The following is a 27,274-nucleotide window of genomic DNA, read 5'->3' as shown; positions in this document are numbered from 1 at the left end:
TTTTCTAGTTTGATAAAAAGATTGAGCTCTGGGTGAAATATCTTGTTCAGCTGTAGTTGATACCATAGTGTTAAATATGTTCAGTTGTAGAGCTTGTCATATGGCCGTTACAATTGATTAAGTTGAGAAATAGCTTTCAAGAAGAGCAGTGAAGGAAATCAGTTACAATTGATTAAGTTGAGAAATAGCTATCAAGAAGAGCAGTGAAGGAAATCATTGCTCCTATGAAAATGAAAATATCACTAAGTACTCTATTTGAGACTGGACTCATGGAAGTCGAATGGGAGGTCTCCCTCCATTCCTATCTTCAGTGCTTCAAAATAATGTACATACGGTTTACAGAGTAAGAAACAAATAGTAGTGACAAAGTTAAACAATGGAATAATAACAATAAGTTAATTTATTGAATTCATCACGTAATCAATACGGATCAAGAATGATATTTATCACATGTAAAGTTAAACAACTCGAAATGTCAAGCAATGCTTCTGTTATTCAAGCCGCCCAGCCTGTAATATTGAAATTTGTTACCATTATCCTTCGTAATTCAGTTCAGCATCTTGATAATTCGCACAGTATGAACATGTTTTGTACCATCTATGGATCTGGTGCATGCTGCATTGTAAATCGTTTTTATTTTTCAGAACTGGTCCTAAAGCAAGAACAAGAGGAGTACCGAAGGGAAGGAATTGAGTGGCAGAATGTGGAATATTTCAATAATCAGGTCATCTGTGATCTAGTGGAGCAGCCTCATAAGGGTGTGCTTGCTATTTTGGATGAAGCTTGCCTCAATGTAGGGAAGGTTACTGATGAGGTGAGTAACTCTCGTCTCGTATGCTGTCATAAACAGTTTTATGTTGATTGATTGATTGATTGATTGATTGATTGATTGATTGATTGATTGATTGATTGATTGATCAACAGGCATTTCTGCCCACTTACAGAACATTTCTATTTCTTATTTCTAATTTTATAAATAATTTACAATAAAATGTAAAATATACTAGTGAACTATGGACAGTGGTAAGTATGTGTTTTAACATTTTATTTTAATTTCTCCTAAAATATACATTGTTAATCTAAGGACTAAATTATTCATACCGGGCGAGTTGGCCGTGCGGTTAGGAGCGCGCAGCTGTGAGCTTGCGTCCGGGAGATAGTGGGTTTGAACCCCACTGTCGGCAGCCCTGAATATGGTTTTCCGTGGTTTCCCATTTTCACACCAGGCAAATGCTGGGGCTGTACTTTAATTAAGGCCACGGCCGCATCCTTCCCATTCCTAGGCCTTTCCTATCATCGCCATAAGACTATCTGTGTGGGTGCGACGTAAAACAAATAGCAAAAAAAAAATATTATTCATGGTACACAAGTATGCTACTCTGTTTAATTTGTCTTCTCTCTGTGTGAGTTCCCCTCTGACTGACCTTAACAAGACACACTCCTCGTGAAATATGTCCACGTTTGGCATTTTATTAATTGACTGACCTATTCTGTTTAATGGTGAATTCATATGGTGATTTGTGTTTGACCTTTTAATAAAGAAAGTTAAATTATTTCTGTTACTTCCAAACAGTGCATCCAGGTTTATTTGGTGGTGTAACTCTTGATTATCTGCTTTACCTTTGAGAATTTCATGTAGGTATTTTACACTCGTTAATGTTATCATAGTATGCAACTTATGTATCCCAAAATTTGTTATTAAGTCACTATATGCCACATATTTTGCACTAATTTTAGAGACACAGAAATACAGATATTTTAGAAATTTAGCTAGAGCATTTTCTATTTCTTTCATACGTTTATTACATAATGGATTCAAGACTATTACTGTTCTAACTAGTGAATTGTATACCTTTATTATGGCTTTTATATTTTTGAATTTGTGTTTCGTACTAGAAATCATAAGTTCCTATAGGCCTTATTTATGGCTTTGTTTATGTGTATATTGAACTGAAGTTTACTATCAAATATTACTCCTAAATCCTTCTTTTCTTCAACTTGTTTTAGACTCTTACTGTTCATTTCATAAGAATGGATTTTTGGTTGTCTTTTTCTAGTAAAGATCATTAATTCACATTTCTTAACATTGAATTGAAAGGAATTGTGTTTTCCCCATTCAGCCAGTGCTGTGAGGTCTTCTTGTAATTTTTCATTATCCTTGTTTGAAGTAATCTGCCTGTAAATTTTCATGCCATCGGCATATAACTGAAATTTAGAATCCTTCAATACAGAACCAATATCATTAACAAACAGAATGAACAACAGTGGACCTAATTTTGAACCTTGGTTATATTTGAAGTTATCCTGTACAACTAACAAATTGAAATCTATTCCTGAAGTTGGAGTTAAAGAATTCAACCAGTTCAGGGCTAAAACCAAAACTCTGAAGCTTGTGTGGAAGTTTGATGATCAGTCCTATCGAATGCTTTTGTCATGGTGGTGTATATGACATCCACTTGTCCTCCTTGATCTAAAATAGATGACACATAATTTGTAGAGTTTAGAACTTGTTGATCTCGCTTGCATAAAGCGATGTTGACGACTTTTTCAAGATGTCTATAGATATTGCAGTAAAGTATATCCTCAAACACTTTGCATACGACTGATAATAGTATTGATATTGGTCTATAATTATGTATGTTTTCAATATTACCATCTGTGTGAATTGGTCACACTCTTGCTATCCTCCACAAATCAGGAAATATTTTTTGTTGCAGAGATTTATTAATAATTGTACAAAGTGGATATGCAAGAGTGTTTCTAAATCCTTTCACTACATATTGGGGTATATAATCTGGACCAGCACTCCTTTTAGATTGTAATCTCTCTATAGCACATTTAATATCATCAACAGATACCACTGAAATGTTTAGCATGTCAAGTTCGTTATGTTGTAGTTCCTCTAGAATATACTGCTCATTATAGAATATACTGCTCATTATATTCAGTGTTATTTTTTGTGTATGTACTTTTGAAGCAAGAGGCAAATCCATTGATTATTTCTGTCTTAGAAGTTAAGGTGCTATCATTCAGTACATATCTGTGACATTCTTGATTATTGGTCCTCTTTTGCTTTAAAAAGTGTCAGCAGTTTTTGCTGTTACTAGCTATACTACTTTCTATACCTTGAATGTATTCTTTATATGCTATTCTTATTTATTTTTTTTTTTAAGAATTCTTCTTTTCGTATGATACTCCTTATTTCGAATTACTTGTATTATTTCCTTATTATACCATATTGGATAAGTTCTTTTACTATGCTTAGTCAGAGGAGTGCAATAATCAAGAATCTCATAGAATCTCAAGCACTGTTAACATCCTCAGCGTCATTCACTTCTGACCAATCACAAGTGTGTAGTAATTCAGAGAGTAATTGAAAATTACCTTTATTATAATTATGATGCCTAAAAGTTGATCTACTGCCCAATGTACTAAATTTTCTTAGATTAACTTCTCTTGAGAGAATCAGTGCAGGATGATAGTCATCTTCAAGTAACAAAGGTTGGTTTATCTCGCTCAGTGTGAATTTGCTCTGTTATAGAGGCCAGAACTAAATCTAAACAGTATCCAAATTTATTGGTAATAGTGTTTCTAGATGTTAGATTCATGAGATTTTTGAAGTTTTGAAGCTGTATTGCTGCCGATCTTTGCTTTACTTGTACCAGCATCCTGATTTGTTTCTCTCAAATTGAAGTCTCCTACAATACATATAGGACTTTTATTTCCTGGATTTATTACTGATTAAACTATTTCAAAAAATTCACAGTATTGATCAAGGTTAGAATTTGGTGAAAAATACACTACTTCTATAAAATATGACCTACATTTAAACTGAATTTTACCATTACAAATTCAAATTCACAAGAGTAAGAAATAATCTGATGAGTTTTAAACATTTTATCAACGGCTGTAACCACCCCACCTCCCCTCCGTTAACCTGTTACTTTATGTTCTCTATCTGCTCTAAACACACAGTAATTACTAGGGATGATTTCATTATCATATATAGACTTAGTGAGCCAAATTTTGGTTATGCAGATTATCTTATGGTTATTTTTAGAGGCAGCTAAATAGTTCTTGAGTCCTCCTAACAAATATCTTACCATTCCGCACTCAGCAGAACTGGTAATGGGCTGCTTTCCTCTTTGCTCTTAACTATGCAAAGAGCTTCTTCGTGGAAGGGGAAAGGCATTCATTGGTGAATACCGGCTGGCTTGTTGTCCACTCAAGGTTGAGGGTTGTTATTGTCTTCCCTCGTTTAGCTCTGGCATCTATCAGTTTCTCCTTATAGCTCTCTGCACGAACTTCACTATGATGCCACGAGGTGGTGTTAGAGTACCCAGTCCGGCAGATATTCTTGAGGGAAGTTTGTGACATATGTCGATCATTGATGAATCGATATTTACCCCACTGGCAGCAATAACTTTAGCGACCACCGCCTCCATGCTTTCACCTTGTATTACTGGAACTCCGTGGATTTCTTCGGAATTCAGTCTGGAGTACTGCTTGATGTCCTCCACTCGTCCCAAGTCATCCACTTCCTGTTTGTTTCGTTGTTTTCCAATTTGAGAATGTCAATTAGCTGTAGCAGGTCCACCAGCGATCTCTTATGGTCATTCACCGCACTCTGTGTGTTGTCTAGTTTGCAGTGACGAACCTCCAGGGAGTACCCTAGGTCTTTTTGCTCACTTCTTAGTTCTTTCAGTTGGTTATAGATGTCCTCCATTGTAACTTTAGAAGGTTTATCACCCTCTACTGTTTTTGTTTCTCTTTTGTTACAGTACTCGCAACTCCATGTTATACTTTTATTTTTCACTAGCAATTACCCGCGGCTTCGCTCGCATGGATTTCGTAATTTGATCAAAGTAATCGTTCTTCGGCATTGTACTAAGACATTATCTGAAAGTTCTTAAAGTATAAAAACTTGCCCAAAAATTGAGTTTCATTTACCGCAGAAATTCTTTGTAAACCATGTTTTTGGTATTACCCTTTGGGGCTAAGACGACCATGCGACATAGAACTGTACATGTAAGAAACGGTCTTCTCTCAAGTCGAAATATATGATATGGCACATAATGTTTATTTTTAAAGGAGATTCCAAATACCTATTCCCACATCTGTAACATCTTCAGTTTTTGAGATATACATACGTATCCCCGTAAAAGGAATTCAACCCCTTGATTAGTGCTTCCCGCATCCCCACCCCCATCTAAGTGTATTTTCCGAAAACAAAATTATATGTTCCTTTATTTTTAAAGGAGATTCCAAATACCAGTTTTCTAGTCTGTTACATCTTCAGTTTTTAAGATATAAGTATCCCCATAAAAAATAATTCACTACTTTTCACTTCTTTTCACCTCCCGTTAGGTGCCTTTTCCTAAAACCAAAAGTACATGTTCATGTATTTTTAAAGGACTTTCCAAATTCCAAGTTTCTTGTCTCTAACATGATAAGTTTTTGACATGTAATGTAAATATACCGGAACTCATTAAAAAAAATCACCCACTTTTCAAATTCTTTACAGCCCCTTAACTGGATTTTCCATAAACAAAAAAATACATGTTTCATTATTTTTAAAGGAAATTCCAAATACCAGTTTTCATGTCTGTACGTCTGTAACATCATCATTTTTTGAGATAAATGTATACTCATAGGAATAATTCAACTTCTTCTTGACTTCTTTCCACCCTTCTCCTGCCTTAAGTGGACTTTCCGAAAAACAAAAAATACGTGTTACTTTATTTTGAAAGAAAATTCAAAATACCAACTTTCACATCTCTAACAGCTTCAGTTTTTAAGATAAAGTATCCTCATAAACATATTTCAACTCCTTACTTACTTATTTTCAACCCCACACCCCTTTGTCAATTTTCAGAAAAAAAAACAAATGTGTGTTTCTTTATTTTTAAAGGAGATTCCAAATACTAATTTTCATGCCTGTAACATCTTTAGTTTTTGAGATATAAGTATCCTCATACAAAGTATTCAACTAATTTTTCAATTAATTCATCCCTCTTAAGTGGATTTTCCAAAGACAAACGATTACATGTTTCTTTACTTTGAAAGAAAATTCCAAATACAAATTTTCATGTCTGTAACATCTTCTGCTTTTGAGATAGAAGTATCCTCATGAAAATAATTCAACCCCTTTTTCACTCAACCTCCGTCCATTAAGTCGGTTTCCGCCCACGCAAAAAATGCATGTTTCTTTATTTTTAAAGGAAATTACAAATACCAATTTCCACGTCTGTAACCTTCAGTTTTGATGTATAACTTTCTCCAAAAAAAGAATTCAATTTTTTTACTTCCTTTCACACTCCCCACTCAGGTGAATTTTCCAAAAAACAAACAGTACCAGTTTCTTTGAAAGAGCTTCCAAATACCAACTATCACGACTGTAACTGTTTTTGAGATATACGTATCCTCCTAAAAGTAATTCATCTCCGTTTTCATCCCCCCTACCAGGTTGATTCCCCCCCCCCCCAAATACGTGTTTCTTTATTTTTAAAGTAGATTCCAAATACCAGTTTTCACGTTTGTAACATCCTTAGATTTTTTGGTGTGTGTGTGTGTTTTTTCTCTCTCATACAAATAATTCAACTAATTTTTCAATTCTTTAACCGCCCCCCCCCCCCCCTCCCCGCGTTAAGGGTTTTTCTGAAAACCAAAGTACGTGTTTCCTTATTTTTAAAGGAGATTCCAAATACCAATTTTCACATCCGCAATATGTTAAGTTTTTTAGATATACTGTATATAGGCTAATTTTCAAAATTCACCCACTTTTTCAGTTCCCCCTTAAGTGAATTTTCTAAAAAAAATATTTATGTTTCTTTAATTTTACAGGAAATTCCAAATACCAGTTTTCAAATCTGTAATATGTTACGTGTCTGGAATAATTTGCAGATATAGTCTGTTTTAAATTTCACCCCGTTTGTCACTCCTGTTCACCCCCTATTCATTGGATTATCCAAAAACACAAAAATACACGTTTCTTTATTTTCAAAGAAGATTCCAAATACCAATTTTCATGTCTGTAACATCTTCAGTTTTTGAGATATAAGTCTCCTCATAATAGGTTTGCAACCGCTTTTCCCCCTTCCCCCCCCCCCCCCCAATGAGATTTTCCAAAAACAAAAAATATGTGTTTCTTTATTTTTAAAGGGGGATTCCAAATACCAATTTTTACATCTGTAAACTTTTAAGTTTTTGAGATATAGATATCCTCATTTTAACCCTCTTGGAGCCAGGTGCCGATCTGGTCGGCTGCTCACTAGCAGCTGGAAGAGGCCAGAGCTCCGCCTGCACTCTACTACTGTAAAGTGCCAGGCCGTTTTTAGTAGAATTACGTGCATTTTAACATTCGCGTATATCTACCGGTGTATGTCAAATACCGGCAAGAAATTTTCTACACGTCAACTACATAAAATAAACAACTGATTTAGAGTGATATAAAGAATTATACAGTATTATTGTTGATATTATGGTTGTCGATAATGTTTACTTTTAGGAAGAGAAAAACATTTTCGCACTTTCTCTCTCAATATCTACTTTGAAAATATCATCTACGATACAAAAGAATATACGTGATAATGTAGAATTTATTTCTAAATATAATTCTCTAAAATAATTATTTTGAACGTGAAAAATAAAAATATAAAAAATTAAAATTCAAACGTATGTCCCTAATGAAAATAAGACAATTTTACTCACCGATAAAATTAATGTATATATCGATGTATGGCAAACACTTAAGATAAATTTTATATATGTGGACTAGATTGTATAAAAATAGTTCTGAGTTATTAAAAAGTAAAAAATAGTTGAGATTATAGTTTTTATTTTATCGGAAATCCCCTTTTCTAGTTTTATGTTTCAGTATCTATTTTTAAAAAACATTTTACAATACAATACAATATGCGTAATTAAAACATCTATGGCACTAAAGCCCTGATGGGCCTTGGTCTACTAAGCGACCGCTGCTCAGTCCGAAGACCTGCAGTTTATGAGGTGACGCATGGTCAGTGAGACGAATTCTCTCGTTCATTATTCATGGTTTTCTAGACCAAGGTAGCTCTCTTAGCCTAAGATCTCTCCTCGATTGTCATCACTTAGGGTCGCTTAATTTGAATGGACCTCGAACCAACACTCAGACCCAGGTAAAAATCCTTCACCTGTCCGGGAATCGAACCCATGACCTCCGAGTGAGAGGCAGGCACACTACACTTGACCCATGGGGACCGGCATTTACGTAATGATAGAGAATTCATTTATGAACAGAATAATTGCTCTGAACGAGAAAAAGAAAAACAAAAAATGCAAAAACAAATTTACTATGTCACTTGTAAAAAAAGAAGGAAAATGACAAAATAAATTTACTCACCGAAAATTTTTGAGAAGAAGACTCGTCACCGCTATATAATGTTGTTCAAAGTTTGAGACCACTGTTGAAGCACTTAAGGGTATTTACACTAACACTAATCACTTATCACTAACACTAATAGGAACAATAAAAAGCGCAACGCAACGTCATATAAAATCTGTGGGTTTTTTTTTTTTTTTTCAAATAGAACTTTAAATATATTTTGTTAATTTAGGGCACTTATGAAGAGCCGCACATTTAGTATGCAGGCCTTTATCGCACTTGATGCACACAGTTCGCGACTTCTTTCTCTGTTGCGGAAAGCTGCATACAACGCACCGTCTTTCTAATTTACCCAACAAAAGTTTTACGCCACACACAGGAATATTCGTGATAATCTTTTGTCTATTCTCAAACCATTCAGCACTCAGAGATTCAATTATACTGGAGTAGAACTGGAGCCTAGTCATTTTCTTTCCGTTACAGTTTTCTAAATACATCAAATAAGCATTTAAGACCATTCTTGAAATTATATTGAATGCAACTTTTTTCCAGAATTTCAAAGTTCTACGTTCATCCAAATAAAAATACACCATCATGTCATTTGTATCAATGCCACCCATATAACGATTATAGTCTAAGATCACATTAGGTTTCCTCTTGGATTGATTAATGTTTCTAGCAGTTGCAGGCACTTCTGTTTCTATTGCAGCTCCGCGTGTACTTATAACCACCACCTGATTTTTCTGAGATTTTTCTGTTTGGATCCCACTAGTAAAATTGGCCCCTGTCTGAAATATTTATTACAAACTAATTTTAATGGCTTTTTCACAGCATCTGATAGTCCCTTCCTGTTTCTTCGTATAGTGCCAGTAATAAATGTTCCAACTGAATATAAATGTTTTGCAAGGGGGATTGACGTAAAATAATTATCTGCGTAAACGTGAAAACCTTTCATAAAATAATTCCCTAGGAACATGAGTTTGGTCACTACTGTGTAGGCCAGTCCATTAATTCTGATTTCGTTTCTGTCTTCAGTGGATCTTGCTCCTCGGTAGGTATAAAAACCAACACAATACTTACTATCTGCATCACACAACATCCAAAATTTTATTCCCCACTTGTGATAGTGCTTATTCGGCATGTATTGGAGTAGTTGTGTATGGCATTTAGTTCCAACTAAACTTTCGTCTATGGAAAGTTGCTGATGAGTATAATGATGTCTAAATAGCCTATTAGCATGATCTACAAGAGGCTGGAATCGAGCCCAGGGATCATAGTTTGGAGAGCCACGAGGAGAAAGCTTACTGTTGTCAACTAAATGAAAAAATTTCAAAAGAAGCTGAAACTTGTTTCTTGAAAACATTTCACCAAACCAAGGGGTAATGAAATGGTCTACAGTACTCCAGTACGAAACAATGGTAGGTTTTCTTATCAGTCCCATATTCATGATGACAGCTATGAACGCCCCTATTTCATCAATTGTAGTGCGTCTCCAACATCGAGAGCGGGAATTAGGTGACAGTTCATTACAAGTAAGGAGTTGGTCAGCGTAGCGATTGGTCTCTGTGACTATAAGGTTTAGCAGAGAAAAAGTGAAAAATAAATTGAAGTATGATATGGGCGGAGAATCAGGCGGAGGGGCATATTTAGGTCCAGGAAGTTCCATGAACGAAACACGAGGCTGAAGAACGTTGTCAGGTTCATTGGGAGAAATTTCCACAAAATGTTCTCCAGAGACATCATCATCATCATCATCATCATCATCATCATCATCTTCGTCATCACTAGTTTCATCAACAACAGTATTCACAGTAGCTTTACTGCCATTAGAAACAAATAAACGCCTCTTCTTTAGCTGTGGTGATCCCGGGGGCGTGTCTGGTATAATTTCATCACTACTTTCTGAACTAAATTCACTATCGCTATCCGATAAATCATCCGCGTTCACTTCGCATTGTTCCAAATATTCCATTAATTTATCGTCATCAATACCTGCTGAAAATATATCACGTGATCCACTTGCCATTCTGCTGTCAAGAATCCACTCACTGCAAGGAGCAATGTTGTACTGACCGGTTAGCGGTATTTCTAAACACAGGAAACAACTCTTGTGAAAGCTAGATCACCCTCTTAGAAATTCCAAAGCAAGGTCAGGCACACAATAACTTGTAGCCCCTTTACTACAGGTTGTCACAAAAGTATGCACGTCACTATAGACTGCCAAAAAATTATGTATATCATAGAATTTCCAGCCGGCTGATGTAATCGGCTCTGGCAACTTCCGCACGGATATTTAAAGGCCGATCTCATCGGCTCTGGCAATTTAAAGGGCAGACGCTCGCAGTACCGCCTGGCTCCAAGAGAGTTAAAAATTCACCCCCTTAGCGACAGAATATCCAAAAATCCTCCCTTAGCGGGCATCTGCATGTTAATATGAATGTATCCCCAAAATTTCACTTCTTTATGTCCAGTAGTTTTGGCTCGTCAATGATGAATCAGTCAGTCAGTCAGTCAGTCAGTCAGTCAGTCAGGAAAAGTTATTTTATACATATAGATAATTGCGTCACTCACTTTTATTAAGTTTTACACACTTGCCATCTTACACAGTTCCACACTTACCACAAGTCACCTCCTGGCCTGTGATCGAGTCTTCACAGATCTTGCATGGGGCCATGTTAGAGGTTAGGTCTCAGTGTAGTTCTTTGTAAAAGTCTGTATAGAGCCGTTACCCATGTTACTTTCCAGAAATTACACTTTACACTGGCCACACTTTCCTTAATTTACACAAATTTACTATATTTATCGTAATATCCTCGTTGGTGTCTCCTTTGTCCAATTTATGGAGCTTCACTTGTACACACTTCTACACGACCGCCATTACCATACAGTTTTATATAATATACAGTATATATAACATTATGTGCACACCTTCCTAATAAATGTATTTACACCTGTGTATAATATTCATCAGTTCATAAAAAAAAAATTAATGTAATAATAATAATATAATAATAATGTGTATGTGGGGAAACCACTGCAATCAGCCACCCGAGTATTGGCAGGAAAACCATAACCTTTTGGGTTAGGAGGAAATGCCTACCCACAGCCATGAACATCTCGAGGCACCTCTCGATCTCAACAATTGATTTGTATTTTCGTGATCTTTCCCAAAAGATCACTGCTAGTTGTATTTTCAACTTGTAACCCTAGCATGATGGAACAAACGCTACCAATGCAACTACCCCAGGCCCCAGACACAGGTCCGGTTTCTCCTGATCGTCGGATTCTGGGGGATCGGAAACATCATGCTTCAGAGAAGGATCGGAGATTCTCAAAATCTCTTCGCCCCTAAAAAAGGAACTTCCATGGTACTATTAACATCAACACACTGCTGAACACTGGAAAACTTAAACAACTGACTGACACCCTGGACAAATTTGATATTCAAATCCTAGCGATCCAAGAAACCAGATTTCAGGATGAGAACCACTTTGACTCTGAAAACTTCAGGATATTTAAAGGTAAACCAGCCATAAATATAAAAGGGAATGTATCAATACTTGGGACGGCCTTTGCAGTAAGGAAAACCTTCTTAGATTCAGTCATCGACTTCACATCACCATGTGAAAGAATCTCATGCTTACAGTGAAATCAAGCAACAAAGCATATACCTTGATAAATGCCCATGCCCCGTTAACATAGACAATAAGAAAAATCCTCAGAAAGTAGAAGACTTTTGGGAACTGCGTGAAGAAGCTGCTAGCAAGATCCCTAAACATCAGGTTAAAATCTTATTAGGGGATTTCAATGCACAGGTTGGCAGAGAGAAGAAATACAGATCAGTCGTAGGACTTCATCCTGCACATCGGCGGACTAATAAGAATGGAGAACATCTAATAAGCTTTAGTACATCATTCATGCTGAGACTCATGTCCACGCACTTTGAGACCTTTACATAAAAAGAAAACTTGGAGATCACCTAAACCATTACTAGGGGAATTCCAGATTGATCATGTTGCTATTTCCGTAAAGAATATGCTTGAGATTCAAAATGTTAAAGTAAGGAAGGGAGTTGTCGATTCGGATCACTACGCAAATCAAGGTTAGGTTCCAACCAAACAGATCCAGATCAAAAGGCAACCGATTTCCAAGAGTGGATCCGGACTGTCTGAGGAAGAACGCTGACGTTTTCGTACGTGACATACACGATCAAGATCCTAAGGTGTGGCCAGACATTCGCAACACATTACAGTCATCAGCAATGAAATTCGGATAGCCACGCAGGAAATGTAAACACGGATGGTGGAACACAACCTTTGATGAAGCTATCAATGACAGAATCAAAGCATGGAATCATTGGAATGGACACCGAACAGTCGACAGATGGCAAAATTTCCTTAAGACTCAAAAACTGACCTCAAAAACAATCTGCCGCAAAAAACGAACATACAAGAAAAACAGACTTGCAGAGATAGAACAGGATTTCCAGAAAAACAACACTCAGAGTTTCTACAAGACATTTCGTGATGACTTATCAGGGTACAAACCACCAATATTAAGTTTTCGTCGACCTAACGGATCACTAGAGACAAACAGTAAAGAGAACAGTAAGATACTGGCTGACTATTCTCAAAATCTGCTGAACTGCGATCCATCAATTGAAAGACTACAGTTTGAAAAACCTCCACCAAACCCAGATTCACAGCCCCCAACAACTCAAGAAATAAAGGGAGAAAATCCAATCGCTCAAAAATAATAAAGCCCCTGGGAACGATGGCATAACTGCAGAGATGTTGAAAATAGGAGGAGATGACCTCATGAGAAGAATTCATACACTCTTAACAGAAATATGGGAGACCATGATGATTCCAAAGGACTGGAAGAATGCCATTATCCATCCGTTACATAAGAAAGGCGATCGAGCGGACCCCAACAACTACAGAGGCATATCCCTTTTACCAGTTATATTCATGGTTCTATCTAAAGCGCTATTAAACAGAGTAGAACAACAAACAGATCATTTGGTTGGTGAATACCAAGCAGACTTCAGAAAAGGTAGATCGTTTTCTGAGCAAATTTGGAGTTTGAAGACTATATTGAGGACACGCCGCAGTACCACCACATTTGTCACCTTTGTGGACTTTAAGAAGGTGTATGACTCTATCGACAGACAAAACTGTTGTGGACATCCTAGCACAGCTCAGTGTGGACAAGACCACAGAATTAATCCGCCAGACTCTCACAGACACAACATCTCAAGTGAAGTTTCTAGGTGAACTATCAGAGCCTTGTGAAGTGCATACAGGAGTTCGACAAGGAGATGGCCTCTCCCCAATCCTTTTTTAACTTAGTGTTAGACAAAGTCATCAGGGAATGGGGAAAAGAAATTTCAAGGTATAAACATTGGTACTCGGGGACAAAGAATTAACGTGAAGTGCCTAGCTTTTGCTGATGATCTAGCTATCTTTACCAAGATGAAGAAACCAGGTATGCCATAGAGAAGTTACATGAGATAGCATCAAAGACAGGCCTCCAAATATCGTATTAGAATACTCATATCATGGTTAATGGATACCAGAATATCCAAAGATCCCCACTACAGACAAATTATGGAATAATCACACAGGTCCCTTTCTTCAAATATCTAGGAGAAATCATTGTACCATCTGGATTGGACAGGAAATCTAATTCAGAAAGAGCCACCAAACTCCTGAAAGCATACCGATTAACATGGAACCACTACAATAAAAGAGTGATGTCACGAAATGCAAAACTTTGGCATTACAAGACTGTTGTTCTTCCGGAAGCCTTGTATGCCTCAAACCACATCCCTAGGAGGCCACTCTAAAATTGATGAAATTGAAAAACAATAACAAAATATTCTTAGGAAAATATATGGCCCCTTTCATGTAAATGGTATATGGTATGGATCAAAAGGAAAATTGTAAATTTGTACAAAGCAATCGACAAGTTCACCGATACCGTACGCAGGGGATGATTGAAATTCTATGGCCACATCTGTAGAATGGATGACACTAGATATGCAAAAAAAAAACTGTTTGGTATAATTAAATCAAAGAAGGTCAAAATAAGCTGGTTCAAGGAAATAAAGCAGGACTTACAAGAAATGAATATCACAGAAGATATCATCAGGGATCGCAAGGCTTTTGGGAATCTGGTTGCAAAGCACACATTCACAGAAAAGGCTAAAAGAACCACAGGGAAGCAATGAACGGAAGAACGCAAGAAACAGCATAGCGAGTTCATGAAGAGATTTTGGGAGGAGAAGAAAGGAAAACCATCAAGCTAACAAGTTCCAACGTACTCTGTAAACTGGCATAACAAAGAAAGAAGAAGAAGAATGTGTATGTTCAGTCCTCAGACCTAAGGCTGGTTGGAACCTCCACAGCTCTGCCATCAGCAGTTATAGATGGCCTAGGCATCACTGAAGAGGCATACTAGGAAAATGAGGAGTGAGGTTAGTTTCCTATTGCTTTCCTTGCAATAATATATTAAAGTTCATAAAATCCAGTGATTTACTTTCAAGAATGAAATATTTGATTCTGATATTAAATGCTCCTTCTTTTTAAGGTATTTTAGAATTTTATTTATCCTGAATTAGTTTTGACAGACTGAAAAACTTCGTAGTTATAGATTAATTTGTAACTGAAAAGGAATGGCTTCCAATATAACAAAAAGAAAACTATTCTATGTAATGGGCAATGATGGAACGTGGGCACCAGGACTGATATGATCTGGAAAGTGAAGGTGTGTGTTGCAAGAGCTTTTTCCATTGTCGTAGACAAGCTCAGTGTGCAGGCTGTTGAGGGTCTCAAGTCCTTCCTGTTCACATCACAACCATAACCAACCTCATTGTCTACAAACAAAACACCAAAAAAGTGCTTAACGGCAGCTTGCCAAATCATGTCAATCTTGGCTGCCCAGCTTGTTCTACTATAGAATTCTTGGGCTTAGGCGATACCTCAGATTTCCTTCTATCCACCAGAATACATGAACTGTGGCTTCTGATTCATTAGGCAAGATATGTAGACATTTTATAGATTTTACTTTCGTGTCCATATCTTTTAATTTCCAAATTTTATTTCCTTCTTTCTTACTTCTTTATTTTCACTAATTTTTTCTACTTTCATTTTTGCTACTGCTACTCTATGGTCTTCATCAAAGGCTACTTCTGGCAAGAAGGCTGTTACATCTAACAACTGTCTACAATTTGCTTTTTCCACCAAGAAGTATCAATTACTGCCTTTGTCATCCTGTCTCCTCATCCATATCTTGTAAGCTTTCTACTATTCATCTTCCTGAACCACTTACATATAACCTTTCTCACAACTTCTCTCTCTCTCTCTCTCTCTCTCTCTCTTTTCATTCCTTTTTCCATATCTGAAAGGTCCAGTTACTTCTTCCATTCCTTTTCTCTCACATCCCACCATTGAATTAAAGTCTCCCATGACAGTCATTTCCGCATCCTTTATTTCTCTCTCCCACACCTCCAGGAATTTGTCCACATCTTCATTGCAGCTAGTCTGGCGTGCACACAGTTGGATCAAATCCTTTACTCCATTCTTCCTCTTAACTGTATGCATCACTTACGTAGTCCAGTTTACCTACCTACTCATCTAAAATCTTGTTTGTTATTATCCCCACCCCATTCTTTACCCTATGTCCCACCAAGAGCTACATTATTCACCCAGGCAAGATATGAGTTTCCATGTCTAGCAGAGACATGGGTGGAACTGCTATGGCTCACCACATAATCCAATAAGAGAGATCTGAATCTCAAAGCGTAACAAACAAAACAAAAATATGGAAGCAAGGGAAACTAGTGCTATGCTCATTAATGATGACACACTATAAAGTTAACACAAGATATATTTTAAAGGAAAATTTTAAACTACACTATTACAATAGGTAGAAAATGAATTAATGATAAATTACTAATAAATTAGTTAATCAACTAGAAGAAACATCTAAAAATAAATTAACATTGTTGAAGCAACTTCAAATGTCAAAAACATTTACCTCTCAGGTATGAATACATCGTAGACAATGAAGAATAAAATTTAACTATAATAATATAATAAAGAAGGTTGAACTTAAATGGACCTTCACTTTAATGAGCTTTAAAAATGCACAGTAATTCTTAGCAACAACATACAGCAAACACTGCATTGATCAGAACACTTCTATCTTCAAACAATAGTCAAGAACAATTAGCAGATGCTTCAGTTTTTGTTTTTTAAATTTGCTTTACGTCCCACCGACACAGATAGGTCTTAAAACACAGATCAGATGTAAGGCTTCTCAGGCGTTTGCTCTATTAACCAGCGTTTCGTCTTAGGTCTGACACTAGACTCATCAGAGTGGGATGTGTCAGACCCTACCCACTGATGCTGGGGTGTATGCAAGTGATCTTATCAGAAGCCCGTAATAAGAGGCACAGTCTGATAACTGCATATGGGAGATAAATCTCCACAATGGAATTGTTGCTCGCCTGGCAATTCCGAATGGAAATTCTGGTTAATAGAGCAAACGCCTGAAAAGCCTTACATCTGATCTGTTTTTTGACATGCTCTATTGGTGGAAAAATATCTAATTCCCTCCGTGGGAACTTAGAATTTCCATACAGATAGCTCTTAACGGTGACGGTGGTATAGGAAAGGCTTAGAAGTGGGAAGGAAGTGGCTGTGGCCTTAAGGTACAGCCCCAGCATTTGCCTAGTGTGAAAAATAGGAAACCACGGAAAAACATCATCAAGGCTGCCAACAGTGGGGTTCAAACCCACTATCTCCTGGATGCAAGCTCACAGTTGCGCACCCCTAACAGCACGGCCAACTTGCCTGGTCATCAATATTTCTTATGGTCTTGGTGATCAGAAGGTCTTTCTTATCACATTGCCAGATGGTGTAGTAGTCAAGACTATACTGGTGCTTAGAGCATGGGTGCATCCACAGGGTCTTAAAACTGTTAGGTATTCATGACAAACAGTTCATACTCATCAGCACATAGGCTGAGAAGCGATGACCCATTTGTGTTGCATTTTCCAATACCATGTTTCCCAATCACCAAGCAGTAACAATTCGTCCACCGGGGGAGTTGGCCGTGCGGTTAGTCGCGCAGCTGTGAGCTTGCATCTGGAAGATACTGGGTTTGAATCCCACTGTCGGCAGCCCTGAAGATTGTTTTCCATTGTTTCCCATTTTCACACCAGGCAAATGCTGGGGCTGTACCTTAATTAAGGCCATGGCCACTTCCTTCCCTCTCCTAGGCCTTTCCTATCCCACCATCGCAATAAGACTTATCTGTGTTGGTGCGACGTAAAGCAAAAAAATTTGTCCTTGGGCAATACTTCACAGATGAGGTGTGCTCAGCTGGTCACAAAACTCGTTCTTGAAATCTTCATCAGCATCTAGAGTAGGTGCATATGAGAAGATGCGTGATGAAAATATTCCCTGAGAATGGTATATGGAGAGTCATAAGCTATTCACTGATTGCTGCGGGAGTTCCCTTTCCCTTTCCAAAAGATGGTATAGCCTGATCCAAACTCCACAACTTTTCCATCACCACAATCTAGTTTCACTCAAGGCGGCAGCATCAATGTCCAATCTAGCAAGCTCTTGAGTGACAAGTGGTTTTTCAGGTCTGTCATTGTTACTTATATCCAGGAGTGTTCTGATATTCCATGCCCCAGTTGTAATTCATTGATTAGTTGTCTGACCACAAGTGGGATGACACACTGGATGTGGCCACCCAGCCAGAAAAAAAAAAAAGTGTAACTATCATTGTTTATCCCACATTTGGTAGGCCCTTCCCCATGCGACGTGGGTAATGGTACCCGTAAAAATATTCCTGCCCAGAAACAGACTCGGGACAGATTTCCCAAGGTCTCGGAAAGACTACCACCGCACATCTGCCAACAGCGTGCAGGTCCAGACTAGAAGCTCCCAGTTTCACCCAAAACCTGCTCCTACCATCCTTATCCCATCGCCATTCGACTTCAAAGAGTGCAGGAAAGAGTGAACTGCCACTGATGTGAATTTGCTTAAGGTGGATCCCAACTTCCCCTCATACACTACGATCTCGGAGCCAAATCCTTCGGCACGCATGAAATGGGGCGCATAGGGTTGAATGTTGGGACTGCAACGGACCACCACAGCCTCAAAATATAGTAGAGATGTGCCTTCACAGCCAGTTTGTCTGGCATGACCTCCTCTGCCTCCACAGCTGTCCAGGTTGGAATAAATATAAGTAAACTCCTGTCCTCATCCTGAGGTGGTGCAGCTCTTTTCAGGCACACCCCCAATGGAGGTGAGCTGCATGTACCATTTTAACCACATACCAGCCCTCCTGCCATTCTTAAATTTCTGACTGTACCGGGAATCAAACCCGGGCCTCTGAGGATGGCAGCTAATAGTACTAACAGTTACGCTGCGGAGGCGGACAGGTTGAAATGACCGTACACATTAAAAAAAAACTCCCCCCCTCTTCGCCCGTCTTTATTTAACATTTGGACAACATTTTACACTTTTTGTATTAGCACTTAATGAAGCCCACACTTCCCACAGGAGGAAATCTCTGATTTAAATGTCTGGAATGTGGGTTAGGATATTATCTGTAGTAAATTTCTCTGAATTCTCCAAAATTCTTTGCTACTTGAGATGATCATTTTAGATTATCGTTTATCACTAAAATAACTTCTTACAAGAAACTCTGTAATTCAATTCAATTATTTAGTCAAATCATTAGCTTGGATTTCCCCGTAATACAGAAAATACTTTGGAACATTAGGAAATGAAGAAACAACATACTCCTTCCCTCTCAGTAGACAGAACCATGGCCCACAACTTTTCCCCCAGCTCACCTACTTCCCCTCCCCTCCAGAACAGAACAGAGTTGATAGAAAAGGCAACATCTTTGAATATTAAAGGAAACTTTCGAAATTTACAGAGCAAAGCTAGCCAAGCCAACAGAGATGATCATAAAACTATAAAATTTGCCCCCTTTCGCCCTACTTAATTTACACCTTGACAACATTTACACTCCTTGAATTAGCACTTAACGATTTTTTAGATTATGATTTACCATTAAAATAACATCTTACAAGATATTGTCTAATTCAGTTCCATACTTTAACCAAAATCATAAACTTGCATTACTTCATAATACATAAAATGTATTATAACCTGAAGAAGAAAAATAACATTCTCCCCTCCCCCTTCCCTTTCCAATATATAGAAGGAAGGATCCACAACACTCCACTCGATCCTCCCCTGCTTCCCCTCCCCTCTCCATGGAACAGTACCCACAAAACATTTCCACTGTGCCTCTCCATGACCACAGTGTGATAACTGTATTTAGAAAAAAACTGACTATACTTCGCCACATTAAATAAGTACAGAAGTATTTCATTAAGTTAATACAGTGACGGTTGAATACTAATACAGTCATTTTTTGTTTGTTTTTCGAATTGAACCTCCACGGACTGCGTGTTAACAACCAATCTAATTTTCAGTGTCTCTGTCTTGTTTGTCAGCCGGATTTGACGTCCTACCAGTATCTCTTAAGCTCATCGATCCTTTGGAAAAGGACCTCTCCGTATTTTGGGTTCTGTCTCCACCATAAATCCTGATAGCTTTTCACCATCCTTCTGAAACTATTCCTGTTAATGATTTTATCCTCTGTAATGCCCACCTCTCGCAGATCTTTTCTTTCTCACCCTCTTGGAACCATCTCAGTTTAGATGCCTTCGGTTTTAGAAAGTTTCAGATTTTCTTTGTGAGCTGGTCATTATTCATGCAGAAGATATGCCAATAAAACAACAGTCTTCTCTTTCTAATTGCTGTTATCAGTTCCGTCTTGTTGTATACTTCTTTATTGGATTTCAGTCAAATCTGCTCATCAATCCATCTGTTACCCAAGATCTTTCGTAGTAACCTACGTTCTCTTTTAAGTAGCTGATTGACTTGTGCTTTTCTATTCAAGCATATAAGCCTTCTGGTCTGACAACTGTGCTGTAATGTCTTACTTTGGCTCCTAAACTTAGCATCATCTTATTATGGATGTTTTTAGTCAGTTGGAACACTCATTCTAATTTCTGGGTGTGGATATTGGTCACTTCTTGTTCCCTTGAATTACTTCACCCAGGTACTTAAACTTCTTGACTCTTCCAATCTTTCCATGGTCTGTTAACATTCATTCTGGACCACCACTGATGTTTGTCATGTATTTCGTCTTCTCAAAGGAGATTTGTAGTCCTACTTTTTCTGCTGTTTCTTTAAAGAGGTTTATCTTCCTGATTGCTGAACTGATGTCGTTGGCAAATATGATTAAGTCATTCGTGAAAGCCAGACGGTCAACATACATTCCTTTGTGTTTGGGGCCTAATCTAAACAGATCTTAGTTGCCTTTTTCTTTGTTCAGCGATTTTCTCCATTCTTGAATTACCTTTTCCACGATACAGTTAAAAAGAAGTTGAGAAAGTCCATCCCCTTGCCTGAACCCAGGCATTATCTTGAAGGGCTCTGAGATTTCATTTTAATTTTTGAGAGTCTGTTTAATCAAGTTTATGGATGTAGCATCCACCCCAGACTCTTCCAGAACATTCATTAACAACTGTCGGTCAGTCAAGTTGTATGCTTTTCTGAAGTCCACAAATATGACCACATAGTCGATACAATCATTATTTGTTAATACGTGTTCATTTGATTGAAAATTAGTGTAGAAAAGAGTAAAACTCTTGTTATGACTAGAGGGGAGAAAGAAGGGAAAGGTCAGATTAGACTTGCAGACAAGCCCCTGGAAGTAGTGGAGACGTTCAAATACCTGGGGTGTGAATTGAGAATGCTCGACTGGATGCTGAGATTAGTAAGAGGTTTCAAGCTGGAAGCTGTTTCTATCATAGTGTAAGAAACGTGTAATGGGACAAGGATGTGCAAATGGAAGCAAAGGAAACTATGTACAAGATGTATTACGTACCCATAACAACTTACGGAGCAGAAACTTGGACAGTGACAAAGAAGGATGAGAGTCGATCCAGGCAGCTGAAATGAAGTTCTTGAGGAATATGATACAGAAGAGTAGAAGAGACAAAATAAGGAATGAGAAAATCCGGGAAGAAATTGGAGTGGAAAAAAAATGAATGATAGAATAGAGAAGACCCGACTAAGACGGTTTGGGCACATAAAGCGAATGAGTGATGAAAGAATGCCAAAAAAAAAAAAGTGAAGGAAATGCAAATGCAAGGAAGGAGAGGCTATGGATGACCACGATCGAGATGGAAGGACACAGTCCAATGCAGTATTATAGAAAGAAACCTGGACTGGGGCACAGTCTTGGAGGAGGAGTGGTGGAAAGACCGAAGAAAGTGGAGAGGAACCATATTTGCCCTTACCCGGCTACACATTGATAAAGGGAAATGATGATGATGATGAGTCAGTACAATCATTATTTGTTAATACTTGTTCATTTTATTACCAGACTCTCAATCGGGCGTGTTGAATTACAGAATAATCCCACCTATACAAGTTCACAATGTTTATTTTATATATTACAAGAACAAGTTCCGTTCTTCATAGAGAACGTCATGTGTTTAAAACTCAATCATTGATAAAGTTGGAATCAACGTACCATTGTAGGCAAGATATATACAAAGTTAAAATATTCTAAAAATACACCAGTATCCAGTATTCGGGAGATAGTGGGTTGGAATCCCACTGTAGGCAGCCCTGAAGATGGTTTTCCTTGGTTTCCCATTTTCACAGCAGGCAAATGCTGGGACTGTACCTTAATTAAGGCCACGGCCGCTTCCTTCCCACTCCTAGCCCTTTCCTATCCCATCGTCGCCAGAAGACCTATCTGTGTTGGTGCGACGTAAAGCAAATAGCAAAAGTACACCTATATTGAAAAACTAGATATTAAAATACATTTGCAAGTTTGTGTCGTATTAAAATAACATCTTATAAGATTACATATGTTTAATTTAATCAAAGAACAGATGGTATATGATGTGATTGTAGTATGAAAAATATTCTCTTCAGAACTATACACTTAGTTTAAAACTTGTATGGACATTTAGTAGAGTTCATGTAACATGCTCTGTGTTATTTAATTAAGTTGAATTACGTCTGAGGATTAACACCATGTCAATTATTACTATTATTATTATTATTATTATTATTATTATTATTATTATTATTAAATAATACTTGAAGTGGGGCTTTTCTTGTAGTCGCAAATTATGGGTAGACTGGTAATCTATGATATTAAATGTAATAAACATCCTCTCCGGCCTTATGCTACTTGACCTGTATCAAGTTGTTGTAAGTCCAATATATTTTGTAGTCTCAAATTAAGGCTGGTATAGGCGGGACTATTCTGTAATTCAACAAGACCATTAAGGTCCAAATATGAAGTTTGTAACTTGTAATGAAACTTTCAGTCATTGGCAAGTTTATGCAACATAAACAATACTGTACATATATGTGCATGATTTAAGTGATTTGATAGAATCTAGGCCCTTCAAGGGCTGTAGTGCCATGTGGGGGAGGGGAGGATCTTCTTGTAGAGCAAAACATGTAATTCTTTGTTTAATAGTGTATATTTTTTACAGGTATATTTATATTATAGTGTTATACTTTTATTGAAATGTTGTGCCTGACAGACTGGAAAGCTTTTAAGTTGTTTTAAGTTGACACTAGAAAATATTGCTTCCTTCTTACATTAAAAAAAAAGGCTTCCTGAAGTCAAAGTTCAGTAAATATTCCATTATGGATCTGGTGCTTTTAGCCTGCCATGTGTAGTGGTGAATAGCCTTACGCTTGAAGAATCGTGTTCTTAACTGCTAACCCCATACTAGCACAGGAGTTCTGTAAACGCTTCCCATTTCTTGTAGGTTCCATATGTTCCCTACATTCACCAATCACCTTCTCATATCCTTCAGTTCTATTTCCAACTCTCCCATTGAAATTACCTATTACCACTATCCTATCCTTGCTGTTGACCCTGACTACGATGTCACTCAGTACTTCATAGAACTATTCAACTTCTTCCCAATGTGCATTGTCACATAGTGAATAGACTGAGACAATTCTAAACCTAATTCCTCCAGCTTCCAAATCTACCCACATCATTCGCACATTTACCTGCGTAACAGACGCTATATTGCGTACAGTAATATTCCTGATAAACATTCCTACCTCACACTATGCCCTCGTCTTTTTAACACCTTTTAAGAACACTTTATCATCTCCTACCTCTATCTTGTCATCTCCCCTTAGCCAAATATCACTTGCTCCTAACCAACTGGATGCATCCTCTTTGCTGTCTCAGCCAGTTCTACTTTCTTTCTTTCTTTCTTTCTTTCTTCATTAAGTCCAATTAATATTGATAGCTTCCCATCGAATTCCATTTTGTTCGCCATGTTGTTTCCAAGGAGTCTGTCAAATGGAAGTGAGACTCCATTATTCCTGTAGGTCTGAGGCTTGCTTAAAATGTTCTGAACTCTGTATATTCTCTGAAACAGGTTGCTAACCTACGTACACATAGTGAGAATCTCTCCTTTAGCAGGTTAGGGACCGCTGGTGGATTGTATAGTCTAACTGCCTAAGCACAAGGTGGACCATAATTCGGAACATGTCCGAGATACCCACTCCTATTCCTTACCAACAGGTATTCTGGCATTCAAGACCACCCACACCATGAGCTATATGCATTTTATTTTAAGCCTAAAACTGTCAGGTATTTCTGCCAGACCCTGTATTACTTGTTAAGACAAATTAAAGGTATGTAGGCCTAATAGGTAATCAAGTGGGAGGAAGGAAACAACATAAGATGGAGTATCTCTGTTAATTTGTTGTTCCTGTTGATTAGCACAGGGCTGTATGCTTCCAGCACCTTGTTGTATCCATGGCTAGATAATTCAAGCTGTTGTGGAAAGACTATAATCTCATTGTTTATTAATGCTAAGAAAACTATGTAAACATTCTTGTTTTTCTTTGTAGTAAAATGAGATTTCTGTTCACAGATGTTGCTAGAAGCTATGGACAAGAAGTTGGATGGTCATAAACACTACACAAGCCGTCAGTTGTCACCGATGGACAAGCAACTGAAACACAAAGTGGAATTCAGAATAAGGTCAGTTAACTGAGTTATTATTTAATGGTACTGTGTTATTAACAAATATGACTTATTACAAAATATGAAATTCTCAACATTTTAAATGGAACAATGTACTAGAGAATTTGATGTTTCTGCTTCCTCAGAAGGAATCAACTACTGTTTGAATTAAGTCTTACTAATTGTACTACTTGTGATGAAGCAGTTCATCTCGTTTCTGTCTTATAAACAATTATAATTATGTTGGTATTTCAATGCAGGCATTATGCTGGTGATGTTGTGTACAACATCACAGGCTTCCTAGACAAGAATAAGGATACACTGTTCCAAGATTTCAAACGTCTCCTCTTCAACTCTGGCAACAAGCTCATCAGTGGAATGTGGCCTGAAGGTTCAATGGATATTACCCAGGTTGTATACTATTACCAGAACAACATTGACAAATTTATAGGAATCCTATCACAGCTTAGTGTAGGCAAAATAATAACAGCAATAACAACAATACGACGGCTCCATGTAAAATCATCATAACATTTCCCAGCACAATTATTGTAACTACAGTTCTGATTTAAAATTGTGATATCATTCTTCCATGGGATGACGTTAAGATGTACTGTTGCTGCTCAGTTTCAGGCACTGAAGATGTGATTTTTATAAAGGGGAAAAAATAATGATGTAACAGCTTTGGCAATGATCGTAACTCATTTAGGCTATTTTTGGACAAACGGGGTTAATACTTGGAGCCTTCAAATAATATTAATAATAATAATAATAATAATTATAATAATAATATTTATATATATTATTACAGGCATAAAATTTCACCTGAATCTTCAACCTGCCATAACTCTCAAACTCTGCAGAAACATTACACAAGGCGACTAAATAGGCACAAGCATACAATAAATAAAATTATTTATACTGGGTGCAACATCAAGCCATTCATCAGGCTGTATGTGACAACAGGCCATTGTAACAATCTTGGTATTTAGGCTCAGAAAATCGTATTCAGGTTAAGAAAATTAAGTTTGTGATAGTAAATTTTGCTGGGCTGAGTGGCTCAGACAGTATCTTTACCCATGTTGGGAGTTTCAGTCCTGACACAGTACATATTTGAATGTGCTCAAGTACACATGCCTTGTATTGATTAATTTACCACTCCATAAAAGAACTACTGGGGAAGAAACTTCTGTCACCTCAGCACCTTCCCAGAAACTGTAAAAGTAATTAGTGAGTCATAACACAGCTATCATTATTAAAGTTAGTAAGTAGTAACACCGTTAATTTTATACATACATACATACATACATCATTATAGACCCTTATGCCTTTCAGTGTTCAGTCTGCTAGCAATCCTCTATTTGCAACTAGTGCAGTGGCCTCATTTAGTTCTGTACCTCTTATCTTAAAATCGTTAGAAACCGAGTCTAACAATTGTCGTCTTGGCCTCCCTCTACATCTCTTACCCTCCATAAGAGTCCATTATTCTCCTAGGTAACCTATCCTCCTCCACAATATATAAATTTCATGTTTCCATATTGACAGCTAAACTAATATTCTTTAAATCACTATTACAATGATTTATTGTTGAACAGTATCCTTATTCAATACATTATGGTTAATGTGAATTTCAAAAAACTAAAAATTCACATTTGTCACATCTATACATGTTTTGATCCTAATTGGATCGTCTTCAGTAGATTGCTAAAATTAACATTACATATTGTAGTTAAAAACATTGAAAATGAAGCAAGAATGATGTTATGAATGTTAAAATGTTCTTATTAAGAAAAAGTTGATGCTCTTATAAGGGCTTGTTAAAATCTAAAGTGTGCACTGTTATCAAATTGTCATGATATCCTCTTCATGTTTCATTAGTTAAAAGTCTGTTAATTGGACTAGGCGATATCTGATTAATATTTGATGATTGATATTTCGTGATTTGGTTTTCTGCTAATAAGGAATCTTGGCCGACATATATTTGGATTATCTAGAGGAAAATAAAATTCTTGGTAACCTCAAAGGAATTGTTTATTGGGCACATTTTGTAGACTACATCTTTACTATCGTAGACCAACAAGTCACTGGCAGTGAAAATGTCCTTAATTATCTCGAGATAGATCCACTCGTAATGTTCACTAAAGAATCCTAAAATGAGAACTCGCTCAATTACTTAGATCTTGCCATTGCAACAGTAATAAATTATCCTTTAAAATATTTAGAAAACCAATGCAAACCACTAACACCACAAAAAAAAAAAAAAGCTAAACAAATCCAGGAGCCCATAAGAGAGCAGTTACACAGAGCTTTCATGTCCCTTTATTTTACAAAGATTTCAAAAATGAAATTAGGACCGTATATGCCATAGCTGTCTGTAATGGTTATAAGAAACAGCTTATAGACAAAATATATAATAAAATTAAAAATAAACCGAACACCACTTTAATCACGGATCCGACCTCAGACAAGAATTATGCTGCTTTCACATTCAATAGTAATAATATTTATCATATTACTAACACTTTCAAAAGACAAGGCATATGAATAGCTTATGCCGTTAATAATAATAATAATAATAATAATAATCTCAGGTCAGGGGTATATAAAATCAGTTGTCAATCCTGCAAAGCATCCTATGTTGGTCATACTGGAAGAAACTTTGCAATAAGATATCAAGAACACTTAATTGCTAATAGATATAACAGTTTCTCAGCCATAAATTTGCATATGAAGGAATCCAACCCTAATCACACAGCCATCGACTGAGATTTAAAGGTTATT

The 27,274-nt window shown here is 37.1% G+C and overlaps 1 protein-coding gene across 1 annotated transcript in view; it reads left to right on the top strand.

Moving 5' to 3' along the window:
• Positions 1–27,274, top strand: part of Myo31DF (Unconventional myosin ID) — a 315,587-nt gene that overhangs the window by 152,982 nt on the left and 135,331 nt on the right. Inside the window, exons 8-10 of the mRNA XM_067142074.2 lie at positions 645–814; positions 24,402–24,511; positions 24,754–24,904. Of these exons, the coding sequence (XP_066998175.2) occupies positions 645–814; positions 24,402–24,511; positions 24,754–24,904 (431 nt within the window). The remainder of the gene's footprint in view (positions 1–644; positions 815–24,401; positions 24,512–24,753; positions 24,905–27,274) is intronic.

Source organism: Anabrus simplex, chromosome 2 (assembly GCF_040414725.1).
Source record: "Anabrus simplex isolate iqAnaSimp1 chromosome 2, ASM4041472v1, whole genome shotgun sequence".
NCBI classification, from domain to species: domain Eukaryota; kingdom Metazoa; phylum Arthropoda; class Insecta; order Orthoptera; family Tettigoniidae; genus Anabrus; species Anabrus simplex.
The sequence above is the reverse complement of the archived record's forward strand: the minus strand, read 5'-3'. Positions and strand labels throughout refer to the sequence as shown.